Source organism: Morone saxatilis, unplaced genomic scaffold (assembly GCF_004916995.1).
Source record: "Morone saxatilis isolate NCDOM2014 unplaced genomic scaffold, NCSU_SB_2.0 Contig12, whole genome shotgun sequence".
Taxonomy (NCBI): domain Eukaryota; kingdom Metazoa; phylum Chordata; class Actinopteri; family Moronidae; genus Morone; species Morone saxatilis.
The window spans coordinates 19243710-19256971 of NW_023339674.1; the positions used below are offsets into that span (position 1 = coordinate 19243710).

General features: G+C 39.7%; 1 protein-coding gene across 1 annotated transcript; it reads right to left on the bottom strand.

Moving 5' to 3' along the window:
* Positions 1-352: 352 nt before the first annotated feature.
* tm6sf2 (transmembrane 6 superfamily member 2) lies at positions 353-11637 on the bottom strand. The gene is made up of 10 exons (XM_035653433.1): positions 11558-11637; positions 9468-9571; positions 7573-7670; positions 7306-7409; positions 6604-6686; positions 6076-6200; positions 4836-4937; positions 4086-4178; positions 1295-1414; positions 353-589 (listed from the first exon to the last, which is right to left on the bottom strand). Exons 1-10 carry the CDS (start codon positions 11635-11637, stop codon positions 353-355), a joined length of 1146 nt encoding a protein of 381 aa, XP_035509326.1.
* Positions 11638-13262: the final 1625 nt, after the last annotated feature.

The window sequence follows — 13262 nt, forward strand, 5'->3', positions numbered from 1 at the left end:
CCCAGGTTGTCAAATACAGACACGAGTGGTGTTCATTTAGTTGTAATATGCAACTTGACTTCAGTCTGGACCAAAGTGTTGAACCAACAGACTGACGTCATTCCCATCCTAGAACTGCTCAAAACATTGTCATACAAACTTCACTGACCAATCAGCTGTTTCACTGTTTATGTATGACATATTTTACCAAAGTGCTGGAAGCATACATTTAAATAACCACTATATCCAAAGATGTTGAGCAAAATAATCTTGTATTATGGCATTTTGAATTACAGCATTTGCAATAAAACAGCTCTTCATGAATCATCAGATAAGCAATTAAACTCCAAAGGTCAGACAAGATTAAGAATTACTATTTGTCTTTGTACTTGGTATCTTTCTCCTCACTGTTTGGCAAACCTGTCTGCCCAGGAAAGGGGGCAATCTTCAGGAAGAAATAGGGGTTACTTTGAACCCGCAATGCCACCAGGATGGGAGTGGCTGCATAGAGCAAGTTAGCTGTCAGCACACACCAGAAAGCATCATTTGGGATTCGAAATGGAGCTGTGGTGCGAGAGTGGAGGGACCCCCCAATGTGGGCCCACTGGCACTGGAAGGAGACACAGAAAGCAAGACAGGAGTTAGACTGTGTTGTCATTATACAGCATATTGTACCTATAAGCACTAATATTTCCACTATTGGCTATTTTGTTCTATTTTCACACTGGTAGCAGGTCATTTGAATCCTGTTTATTCCCACAAGCCCCCCAAAGGAATAACTTGGAGGAAGTTGTCTTGAGTCTCTGTTCTTCCACAGTCATTAGTCTACTGTTAAAATATAATATCCTAAAAGGGAAGATAAACCACTGCACGGGGGATGCACAGATTTAAGAAGCTGGTTGTTTTAGATAACAGGGAGCAACCTCTTATGAACAGTAAAAGAAAGCTTTAATCAAATGCTTCATCATGGTTCATGGTTCGAATCTTTCTGTCAGATTAGTATGGCGGGGGAGAAAGCACTACCACTTTGTTTATTACAGAAAATATGCTGCAGAAGATAAATGTAGTCCAGGTAATAATTAGCTAGATGAGAGCTCACTACAAGCAGTTTAATTGCAGTGACACGTGGCAGACCTCTTTGTACTGACATAAAACTGCTGATGAAAACTTCAATCGGAGGCAGTAATTATCACAATGACTTAATGCAATACAACACACTGTCAGTGCAACCCCCTTCAGTATGCAACACCTGCATCCCAAACTATGTATTCAGAGGCAGTTTCACTTATTGACTGGTTTGTTTTCGTGGTGTTACCTGGATCACGGCTCCGGCGAAGAACACGGTCCAGTCTGACATCCATGTGCATCCAGGCTTGAGGAGACCATAAACAAATGCACCCAACAGAGGTAGTCCATAGAAGAACAAGTGCAGCATCTATAGAACCAAATGTAAAATATTTTAGTTTATACTGATTAATATTACCTACTTAAGTATCTTATCAGTTGAACATTACCAGTTTTACCTCCACATTTTGAATCTCTTCAATCTGTAACATACATACATTCTGTGGTTCCATGGTTATATACAGTAGGTTATTGGTGGATATTATAGTGTATATACTCCAGTGAATAGAGATTCTGCATCCAGAGCATAGTGCAGAAAGATTTCCCCTCCATCATTGTCAGTCTATGTTGTGGTTGGGTCCCGACCAACACTCCAGCAGACGATTAATACAGTACATCCTCATTCTCGTCTGGCCTACACTGCACTTTACCTACTCACACTGAATACAGAAGAGGGCCGCTTTGAATGTGGAAATACAAACACCCTCAGAATAATTTGCTGCATAAAAGTCACATTAGTACCAGCATGGAAAAATACTTGAAAATTGCAGCAAAATACAAGTAAAAGTCAACTAATTTAGAAGTTAAAAAGAGGTAGGTATCACAAATGAATTTACTCAGTTTTTTCCCATCTAGTGTTAAACTATTAAAGTTGTACCAGTTCTTTTACAGTATTTTAAACCTGTATATGATCCAGGTGTTCCTGGGTAGTGATGGGCATACTGATTCTTTTCACACAATCGGTTCCTTCAAGCTGATACATGTTAATGTATTGAACATTTCAAACCTTTCAAGTTTTGATACTGAAAATATATATCGTCAGTTTCTTCATGACACTCTCATGCCCGTTCATCAGATAGTGCTGCCAGGTACACAAAGTCATCCTGTATATGGTTACATTACTAAAGATAACATATTCATTTTAATGCAGTATAGTTCTCCACCATTTAGAGTTGTGACCCCCCAGAATAATCAGGCTGATGTTTGCGATGTTATTTTATTTTATTTTCCACAACCATTTGGTGACCCATGGAAATGATCTTGTGACCCTTTTGTGTATCCCGTCCCCCAATTGAGAACCAGTGTTATGATATATTGATTCAGCATCCCACTTGTATATAGGTAGGCTATGTAAGGTCATTGTTACATAGCCTAAGTGTGGGTGAGTGAGTGAGTGAGTGAGTGAGAGAGAGTGAGAGAGTAAGTGGATTACTGTTTTGAAGTCTAGTGTTTGGCATTATGTTGTGTTTTTTTGGAGTCCTATCAGACTTTTTTTTGCAGTCCATGGAGTTGCCTCCTGCTGGCCATTAGAGAGAATGCAGGTTTAAGAAGCTCTGTCCACTAATTATATACTGTCAGTGGTAGCTGCCAGGCTCTCTACTGAGTGCTTGAGTGACTGATGTCCTCATTTTAGACAACGATTCATTGGTTGTCCCGCTTTCTATGTTTTGAGGGACTGCACCACCGGAGCAGGCAGCAAGAGCAGGACCCTACGATAACAGCAAGTGGGCTTGGGCAGTATGAGTGGGACAAGTCTGGGATTCATGTCTTTCGTGAGCAGTGAGCACTTATGTTTGATAGGCTGACCGGGTATAATGGACAGACAAAAAAAGATCTAATCTAAAGTTAAATCTAACATTTTATTCTGCAATATGACCTGCAGTCGTAAGATAAACATAGTAACTTAAAAAGTACAATATTGTCCTCTGAAATGTGAAGAAAGTCTAAATGAGCTTTGACAAAATGGCAATTCCCAAATAAAGTCTCTGTATCTCTAATTTGGAGTACTTGGCTCAAATTTGCACCCTCAGCACAAATTATTACTTCCACACAACGGTCTTTACAGAGACCGTCTTGACCTTCAACTTAAAATATTTGGTGCATGAAAGCCAGTTTCCCACTTTATAAAACCCTCAAATTATACTACTGAACAGTTTCTTTTCATTCTCAGTCTGAGGTCTAAAAGAATTCTAATGAGTTCAGTCCAGGGCCGGAAAGCCAATCATAAATGCCCTTCAGTCTTTTGTTGAAATGTCTTCTTAGTGCTGCTACGGTAATCTGTCACATATCGTTCATCATCATCAATGAATAAAGAGGTCAGTCACTACAGAAACAGTGTAACCCTGTACAACAATCCAAACTTCATTTCATTTCCTCACACACACACAAACACAGATTTGCAAAGGCCGCTAACCAAGACATACTTTCACATGCTGCACACACACCCTCCTCCCACCCAGTGAGATGCTGATGGGGGGCTTTGGCGAGGGATTAGTTTATCAAGTTCTCAGCATGCGGTTTGTCTGTCTGATCAATGACTTGCAATTGTGCCTGGACTGCAGCCCCAACAAGGTCTTTGGATAACCTATTGACAAAGCTGTGTATGCTGAACAAAGCACAACAAAATCTACAGCCACACAGGGTCAACCGGAGAAAATAAGGGAGAGCAGACCCCACCGCCAGTCACAGTAATAATCTGTTATCCATCTTACACAAATGAAAGAGAGAGACAAAGATGCGCTGGCCTCTCAACCTTCGCTCATTGTTGCTGTAATGATGAAAAATGGCTCTGTAATCAGCTGCGAGCTAAGAGAGTGGAGGCGATAAGGGCAAGCTTCCAGCACTCTCAGAGTGATATCCATGAAAGCAGAGGTCCATTATGTGGCTGGTTATTTAAAACAGGCTGGAGAGGAGCACTCAGGTGCTGCTGCAGCAGACCCAGAGGCTGAGTGTGGAGGGAGATAGAGAAAAAAAACACTCACCATAACTCTGGGGTAGCCTACAGGATCCTTCAGGTAGGGTTCATAGTGCTTCAGGTAGATGGAACATGCCTCTAGTGGAGAGTCCAGAGCCACCTACAGAGTGTGGACAAAATAACAGCAACGCCTCACAATATAATGCAATTTAATCTGACAACACCACAAACGACAACTGCAAATTATAATAGTTTTTCTCCCTCACACAGTTTAAATTAAAAGTAAATGTCCAAAGCTAACAAAATCCACCCATCACCACCTTGAAAACTCACTAATTAAACTACATTTGAACAGAGTGCTTCTAGCTGTTTCTCTCTGTTTACAGTATTTCTGGAGAGCTAAGCTACCCAGCTGGTGGAGGTACTTCATTTACCATGCATACAGAATAGTAGTATCCAACTCTTGGAAAGGAAGCGAATAAAAGTGTCTCCGAAAATGTCCTAACTATTCCTTTTCATTTAATATTATCCCTTTATTTGCATATAAAATATCTTATATTAAGTATGTTTAAATACACAATTCATATATCATTGCTAGATCCTTTGTAGAGAGTAAACACATAACATTCCCAAGTGGCTCAATTAGTTGAATGCATTGCTTGTTAAAGCAAAATAATAGATACTGTTTAAATCCTGGAAGCTCCCTGGACAAACTACTCTGCAAAAGCAAGATTGGAGGCTATGCCTTTAAAAACTACAATTACAGCCATGCCCTAAACTCTGTCCATAACATATATGTGATGTAGGCTGGACTTACCAAGCCTCTGAGGATGGTGAAGGCCATAGCAGCTAACAGGAGCAGCACCAGGATCATATCCAAGGGACGCCAGATCAGCACCATGCTCTGAGCATGCTGGGCCTGTTGGGAGATGTCAACAAAATGTACAGTATAGGGCTGGTTAGTCAAGGTTGTGGTTTCACTGCAAACTTTCAGTCTGACTTTAATGAGACCCTACAGAGTAGAATTAATGAATGTGTGTATGAGGTTTTCAGTCTTTAAACTTGCATTAAGTGATTAACTTTTTGGCCACTTGGGGGAACCAGATACAATCTGTAAATAACTATATACTGTCACTGGTAAATACAGCATATCACAACACAGTTGATATGGTGGTGCATATTTACATATTCAGCATTTTGTAGCAAAGTTTATGTCAGCCTGCTGAATGTAAGTCCAATATTCTCTCTTCTTTTAGCTTTGCTATGCTCTCCACCATCTCCCCAAAGTAATACTGGTATCTGTCTCTTTAGATGCTCAATGATCCACTATGTTTCTTGCTAGACACTAACTTTGTTTGTTGGCCGTTTGGTGGTGTGTGGGTAGCATACAGTCAAACAGAAAATGACACCATAAGAGTGAGTGATAACAGTAGAGTTACGGGCCAGAAAACTAAAACAAAGAGCTGAAAGACACCAAAAGGCTCTGTAGAGCTGAGGGAACTGCAGACTTGGGTGATAATTCTTTGTGTGTTTATCACCACAAGAACCTCTTTCACATATAAGTCATGTGATTCATTGTTCATATATGAGTACTTATATGTCTAAGACATGTCTAAGACCTAGCTAACTTGAGTTTGAATGAAGACTGCAGTGGTCTAAGGCTAAATTGAGTTGACTCTCGTGCTAGAGCTACTGTATGTTACACTCTTACGATTAACTCAGAACAATTGCTGGATAATGTGATGTGAGGAAAAGGAAGTAGTGAACTTGCCATACTGAAACACTGTAGCTCCACTTGCAAACAAACTGATGATCTTCCAGATTAGGGTGAGTACACCACAATTCCTACTATCACACTGATGACACCACTGGAAACTGTACCAGCTTATAGATATAAATGACTTAATTGGCTGCCCTTTGTCATCTTCATGGTCTGCATCACATTCAACTGGTCTGTGCTTTATTATGCTCTGATTAAATACAATCAGCAAACCCAACTTCTCTAAACCTCTCGAAATTCATATCAAGGTCTAACCATTCACGTGTTATAGGCTTACATTGTATCCACCGATTAGTGGTCTGTCCTTGGGCTTAGTGAACAGTGTGACGGCTCCCCATACAGGCATCAAAAGGAAGAGAAAGTTGAGCCAGAAGGCCGGACGGATCTCTGATCCATATTTACCTACCATAAAGAAAAACAAAGAGACTTTGTACTCACCCATACAAAGGCACACTGTAAATATCTCAATGTAAATTAATAATTAAGCTTCCAAATAAAACCTCCACAGGGCACAGGCAAAGACATACAGTACAGTGTGTCTATGATAACAGAACAGAGCGAACATTGTAGACGAGTTTGATCCTGTGACACTTATGTATGCAGTTTGAAATGCCAACAACAGATGCTTTAAGTCTGTTTTCTGCTTTGTTCTGTGGGTCGTGACGGCAGGCAAGGCATGGGGCTTGTGTCTATTTTGTTGGCAGGCTGAACTGTGACACTGATGGTACACGGCAGTGCAGATGTTCACTTGATTAAAGCTTGTCATCATGGGACTGGTAGAGGGGGAATAGAAGATGAGGCTCACCTGCCACTATCCCGGCAATAAACACGCTCATGTTGGCACACAAAGAGCCAGCCCAGAACAAGCCCAGGGTACGGTAAGCTTTCCTGGGAGAGAAACCAAAAAAACAAGGGTGATTATACTATTGTAGAAATAGCTGGTAAGGATAAACCAAGTGCGGCTGTATAAAAGTATAACTTCTTACACATCTATCATACATGTTTTGTGTAATACAAAGCCCAGCACAGTTTCTCCCAGTGGTAAAAATCTGACATTGTTTAAAAGAGAATTTCATTTCCATGATAGCGCCTGCCCCAAGGCAGCGCTCGCTCTGAACTCTTGAACTCACTGGCTGCACTTTATGACTAACTTAATCTAGATGTTGTCTAAACGTACTATTTTATTCAGGCCACTCTGTGCGTTTTATGTGATAAATTCCCCCCATGAATCTCAGCGGTGAAATGCATGATTTGCATTAAACTGCATTTACTATTTCTTTAAGATATCAAATATATGGAAATAACACGTCTGACACCTATAGTGTGCTGTAGAACATTTTAATCTTAATCTGAAGTGTATTACTGCTACATTCAGCTTCCACAACCTCCTATGTAGTTGTTGTTCAGTTGGATGCCATATATCTCTGTAAAATCATCTGAGGCAGGCATTTTGTGATGGAGAGCATGATAAATGAGCTTGCTGTGACTTGACTTGACCGTCACCCACCTGTCTGTTATCCTGCTGATCATCACCAGGTACATGATAAAGTGTGCAATTCCATCCCAGTAACACATCATGATGGCATAGGCTGTTCCCAGATAGGGCTCTCCCTAAAACACAGACAGCTAATGACAGACAGCTCTCTGTGCTTTGATTGAGTGTTTGTTTAATCGTCTACCACTGTATATTCTCTCAAAAGTCCAGGCACAGATATTGTTGTATTTGTGCACCAGGTATAAATTATTATCATTATTTTAGTTGTAAGAATCTTACCGTCTTTTGGTAGAATTCCATAAAGCCGGAAATAATGCCGTCATACTCCAAGGCACTTATCAGGTCAATCACACAAGTAAAGCAAAATTCAGCAAAAACTGCAACGGCAAGAAACAATACAGGTTATTTTATTTCAGGTGTGTGTACGTAAGGGAAGGTGGGTGTGGGGTAACTGTACAATATCAGACTCAAGGAAAACTTGCAGGACTTAGGAAACATTTAAGCAGCTTTGTCAGCTTTGAAAAACATCATTCACAAGCCCCTGTGATTTTGAAAATTTCTTGAAATTACCCAATCTGCTATGTCTACATACTTATATAGGGGGTTATTGTGGGTGCCAGGATGGGCAGGTTGCAATTTCACTGGTGAACATTAAATGCACCGCAACAATCGTCAAACATTGGCTACAGCATGTTGGAGACTTTCAGCAGATGATCACGGGAGATATCGAGTGGCTCAGACCATAACAAGCCATCAGCAATGTGCAGCAATGCATGGAATTTAACAATATAACTGTGGAATATAACAACCTGCTTGGGCACATACAGGGTATCTCTGCTATCCACGATAAACTGCTGAAGGATCTTATAGAGGATAACATGTCCATTTCACTGTTAAAAAATGTGGCCTGGACTGATTAATCCATGGCAGACTCAGCATGTGCGGTAAACAATATGAGGCAATAGACCTTTTTTCCATGATTAAACTGTGCACAGCAGTTGGGTAGGTATGACTGTTTGGGGACATTCAGCATGCATACACTGACTGCTGATAAGTGTAGATGGGCAGTACATAGTATATATTAGTATTATCTAACACAGTTGTAATGAACAGAAACAGAGCATCCACACAGAGATGTTGGACAAAGCACACGTCTGCATCAGTGATTTACAGTTGGATTCAGTTCATTGGGAACAGCTGTAAAAGCCATTACAATGATTTACTGGCTGGACTTTGCAGAATGTCATTATAAAGTGAATCACTGTGTGTTTTGACATAGGCATCTCTCTGCAGATACCATGGCTTAAAGTTGCTGTATCACATCCTTCCTATCTGTCCTTCACACACTCTTTGAACACAGATGCACATATTACACGCACATGCACACAAACACATTTTGTCTCTCCTGTGCACCAGTGTCTCTATAATCCTCAGGACAACCAGGTTTATCTCTGACATCTAACAGGTGAGATAGCAGGGGGATTATGGCTCTCTATCATTGAGAAGAGCCTGCCACAGCATTGTCCTCATTGTTGTGGTTCTACACAACACTGGTGTGGCCTTGGGCACCGACTACCGATATATCACCTCGTTCATGTCACACTAGCATAGCCCCTGGCATCAGTTGCAGGGGTGTGTTTGTGAGGAAACCCCTGGCTAGAAATGGAGAACGTATTTGAAGATAGCTATATACATAACAATGAATGATATGACATAAATCACTGCTTAAATAAAGGTGCGTGAAAGATCCTACTATCACCTAAAAAAAATACAGATGTCCTTGTGGCATTACGGAGTAATTCAGTAGTGGAATTTGAATGGTATTATACAGGTGCAGTGACTGTGGAGTTATTTTGCTTCAAGGTCAATGGACTCAAGTCTCAAAAGAATAGCTGAAATGTTAAGTGTTGTGAAGGTCCGTCATGCCTCAGAAAAGTCTGGCTAAGCTTTGCTCTGAGCCTGATCAGTCTAAGCAGCTTTCTACGTGTCAGGTGAAATCACTTTTAGCACAATTCATGTTTTCACTCAGACACAGCGTGTAGCAAGTGAAAGTTCTGGAAACCCTTTTGAGAGAGTCGGAATCTGCTCCAGCACAATGCGTAGTAGTGATTAACCTCGGGGTATTTGGAAATGTATTGCAAGTAGGTTGGGAAATGCATATTTGTGTTAATTACCAAAGAATAAAACGTCTTTAGGCGGGTTGCCACGAGTGATGAGGAAGTAAAACAGAAAAACAATCACCAACACAGCAACGCCAATCTCCAAGATCACATAAGGCCTGTGAAAGAAGAGAAATGATTAGTTATCTAATGAAACAACAACACATTGTCCATGTTTTTTTTAACATAATCTCTCTGCTGACACTGCACTTTCAAACATCTCCCTCTGATTTTCTGCTCCATTCTCTTAACTAATTAGTTTCTCCAATGGAAGTTGTGCCAGTCTTTTCCGCAGTACTAAATTAGTAAATGATGATGAATGGGAAGTCAGCGAGAATGATAATCACACACCACAGTTAGCACAGGGGGAAATAATGCAGAAGTGTGAGGGGGAATCTGCGTGATAGAGGCAACACAACCAGAGAGAGCAAATGCACTGCTGGTGTGGTAGTTTGTGTGCATGGAGATTCCTGGTGAGATGGCAGTGTCACATTGAATTTACCTTCCTGATATCCTGCCACCTCAGGTTGCATTAACAAAAAAACAGAGAATAAGCAGTGGCCTCATATTTAAGCTGCAAGATTTAAAAATATATATTGCTGAGTTTAAGGCGTCGCTCGGTCTTGACATTAAAATTCTGATTCAGTAAGGTAGTAGTGAGGTATTGATCTGATAAAACTCCTGCGGTGCAAACCTTTCCTTTCAAAATAAGATTATGCTTTTTTTATATTGTATTTTATACATTGGATGACTTGTTTTGCCACAGACAAAATTTTTATAGCTTTATAATTTTAGCTTGCCAGTCTAACAGAATGATGTATGAAGCCATAATGTAAACTTTTAGTAAACATTAGAGCAACGTTCCCTTGTTAAACTCTAGATATGCAATACGCCACCTCTCATACTGCTGTGGTGGTATGCCTACCAGTGGCTTAAATGCACAGCTTTACAAAGGCATAATCAATCATAAGCAGAGGTGTGGGAAGTAGCAAGCTAAGGCCATGTTAGTTCAGCACTGCCCTCCATGTTTACTGGTCAAAGGTACTGCTGCCTTGCGCTGGAAAAGATTAATGTGCGCAAGGTATCTCCTAGTAAACAACATTACATCCTTGGAAAACTCACAATGTGTGCTCACAGAAGGGAAAACAAATGCTGTGAGAGCAAAGGGAAGCTCCCTTGCTACCTCTCCAATTCAACAGTACAGGAAGATTTATGCACACAATACTGTTTGTTTGCAGAGTGGGAGAGCATGAGGCATATTGTATGTCAAGAGCAATTTATCAAACTCTGTGCAGTCTGTATTGATTGTCAATGTCCACACATTCAAAAAAGAGCCAGCAGAGATATCCACACAGTGGGAGTATAAAAGTCTATGGGAAATGGGAAATACTGTATCTTATGGTGAAATGTATGAGTGAAACATGTATTTTACCACTAGCTCTGATTATTCAGCCTATAGTGTTGCAGTGTGTAATCATCAACTGTAAACAATACTATAAAGATAATATACCAATAAACATGTAAGATTTGAATTAGAAAATGATCCCTTACAGCTTTGAAAAGTAATTATGTCCAGCATCATATCAGATTATCTTCACAAATTCTGCTCACATTGCCTTCTTTTTGCTCCCTGTTCATTCTCTTGCTCCTCAAGGAAATGTCAGGTTTAATAATTTAAAGGGCCTGCACGACTAAAGACACAATTGGCAAATACTCTGAACATCATTAAATTAGCAGTGTTCAACATGGTCAAGGATTTATGAGGCTGTCATAGTCAAATACAGAAATATACCTTATGTTTTAGGCTTACAGTGTGCTCTAGTGGTAGTAAAATATACTGTCTGTGATTCCATGAAACACGAATCAACTGCACTATTCAACATTTATTGTAATTCTATTATAATTATAACAATTTGGATTGTATATTAACAAATATTAGTATAGTTAAAAAACGCACATGTTCTGTTTGTATAATATTGTTGTATAAAAGCTACAATTTTATTGCAATGTTTTACAGCTTTCCATTCAAAACAGAAAAGTGTAGATCTATTCAGTTTTTAGATTGAACTGAGCGATAAGAAATCAGTAAACGTTTAGGGACTTACTCTTGAAACTCAGGAATGGTGTTCATGGCATAAAGAACGCCAAGGGCAGAAAATGAAAATAAAAAGACAAGGGTCTCCATCTCTTCAAAAGCTGTTGAGCCTTCCTCCCTACAGAATCCACAGCACTGCTGAAAATACAATCAGTTTTAAGTCTGCTCCAGCAATAGTAACACTAATATTTGATCACATCATCATTCAAGTTATGTCAAGACATCAATATATTTATGAAAATGTGAACAAATGAAATCTATATTTTAAAAAGTCAAATTAAATTATATGAATGTCATAAAATAAAATCCTGAATGAGAACTGCAGTTTTGAATAGTATGGAACAAGAAACAGAGCAGGCTCTTACCGTCTGGCTACCCTTTAGGTGGATTAATCAAATTACAGCTGGCCTGAGGCACCCATGGCCTTTACTGGGAAAATAATGAAGTGGAGACAAAGGAGCTTTTGGGGGAAAAGTTACACAATTTTGGTTTTTGTCAGAGATTTACATAAGTCGCATTAGAGAAAAGGCCCACATTCCACTTTATAGAGCAACACCCTTTCAAGTTCATTCCTGTTCTACTAAGTACTTAATGCCGGGTTTTATGAAATGTGGGCATTGTGTTCTATAGTAAGAACTGTATGGATGTGACCGTATTCCATTTTCTTTATCACCAAAAGTAATTGGAAAGCAATTGTTTCTGTGGGCTCTTTTATTTCTTTCTCCTTCTAATTATTCCCATTCAAGCAAAAGTTAAGAACACTTCCTGGCCTAGAATATATGAAAATGTCCACGTATCAAAACACATTCCAGTCAGTCCAACAAATGCACATCGGTTAAGTTCCCATAAATCAAGTTATGAAAAACAGAGTTTTGTAACAAACGTGCCTTAAATGATGTCGTCCTAAACCGAGAAGACATGCACTACATACACCATTTATTGTAACTAACTTGCTCAAGAGTCACAGTGAACAACAGCTGAATCTGCAAAAAAAACCAAAAACAACAGCAGTTGTACCATTCCTGCGGACAGACAAAGTTATTGCAGACCAATCTGGCTGTGACATATAATGAACACATTAACAAGAAGTGGGAAATACGTATGCAGTGATTTCTCAATAATGATCAAAATTTCTCAATGGAAGCAAATCCTCATTGTAACGGTTCTGCTTTATTTGTTGAGCCCCTGGGATTACTGCTCGCTACTTAGTATATTCATCCATTACTTTGCTCATACATATATGACACCAAGATCCAGTTTGCTTCAAGTGTTTGCAGTAGGATTCCAGTAGGGTGCGCCAAATTCAAACTAAAAGGGCAGTCTCCTTACCAATTACTTTGGAAATTGAACATCATGCTATAGTTTTTATTTAAAATGTTATCACAATTGTTTCATTGTGTTAGAGATTAGTACATCACAGATATCTGCTGTTATTGTGGTGAACCAATTCAGATATCAAGGGCAATGTTAGTCTGAACTGAAATTGTCCTTAGTGATGAGCTAACATGCATTATAAAGGTGTAACTAAACTGTGTCAGGATGCATTTATACCCTTTTTACATCCTGTATCATAAACCACCACCTTGCTGAGATTAAGACAATACAACAATATCAGAAAGAGAAGACAAAACACGACCCTGCCAGTATCTTTCACGAACAGTACCTCGGATTTGAGCACAAACCCACACACACACCGCCCCTTTGCTTCCCACCAC

Bases quoted from the DNA above. Each gene is read 5' to 3' on its own strand.
- tm6sf2 (XM_035653433.1), bottom strand. From the start codon at position 11,637: ATGGAGACCCTTGTCTTTTTATTTTCATTTTCTGCCCTTGGCGTTCTT. The intron at 7,410-7,572 runs GTAAGATTCTTA...TCTGTGTTTTAG, and splicing joins TGGAATTCTACCAAAAGACG to GGAGAGCCCTATCTGGGAAC. The intron at 4,179-4,835 runs GTAAGTCCAGCC...CACACTCTGTAG, and splicing joins TCACCATCCTCAGAGGCTTG to GTGGCTCTGGACTCTCCACT.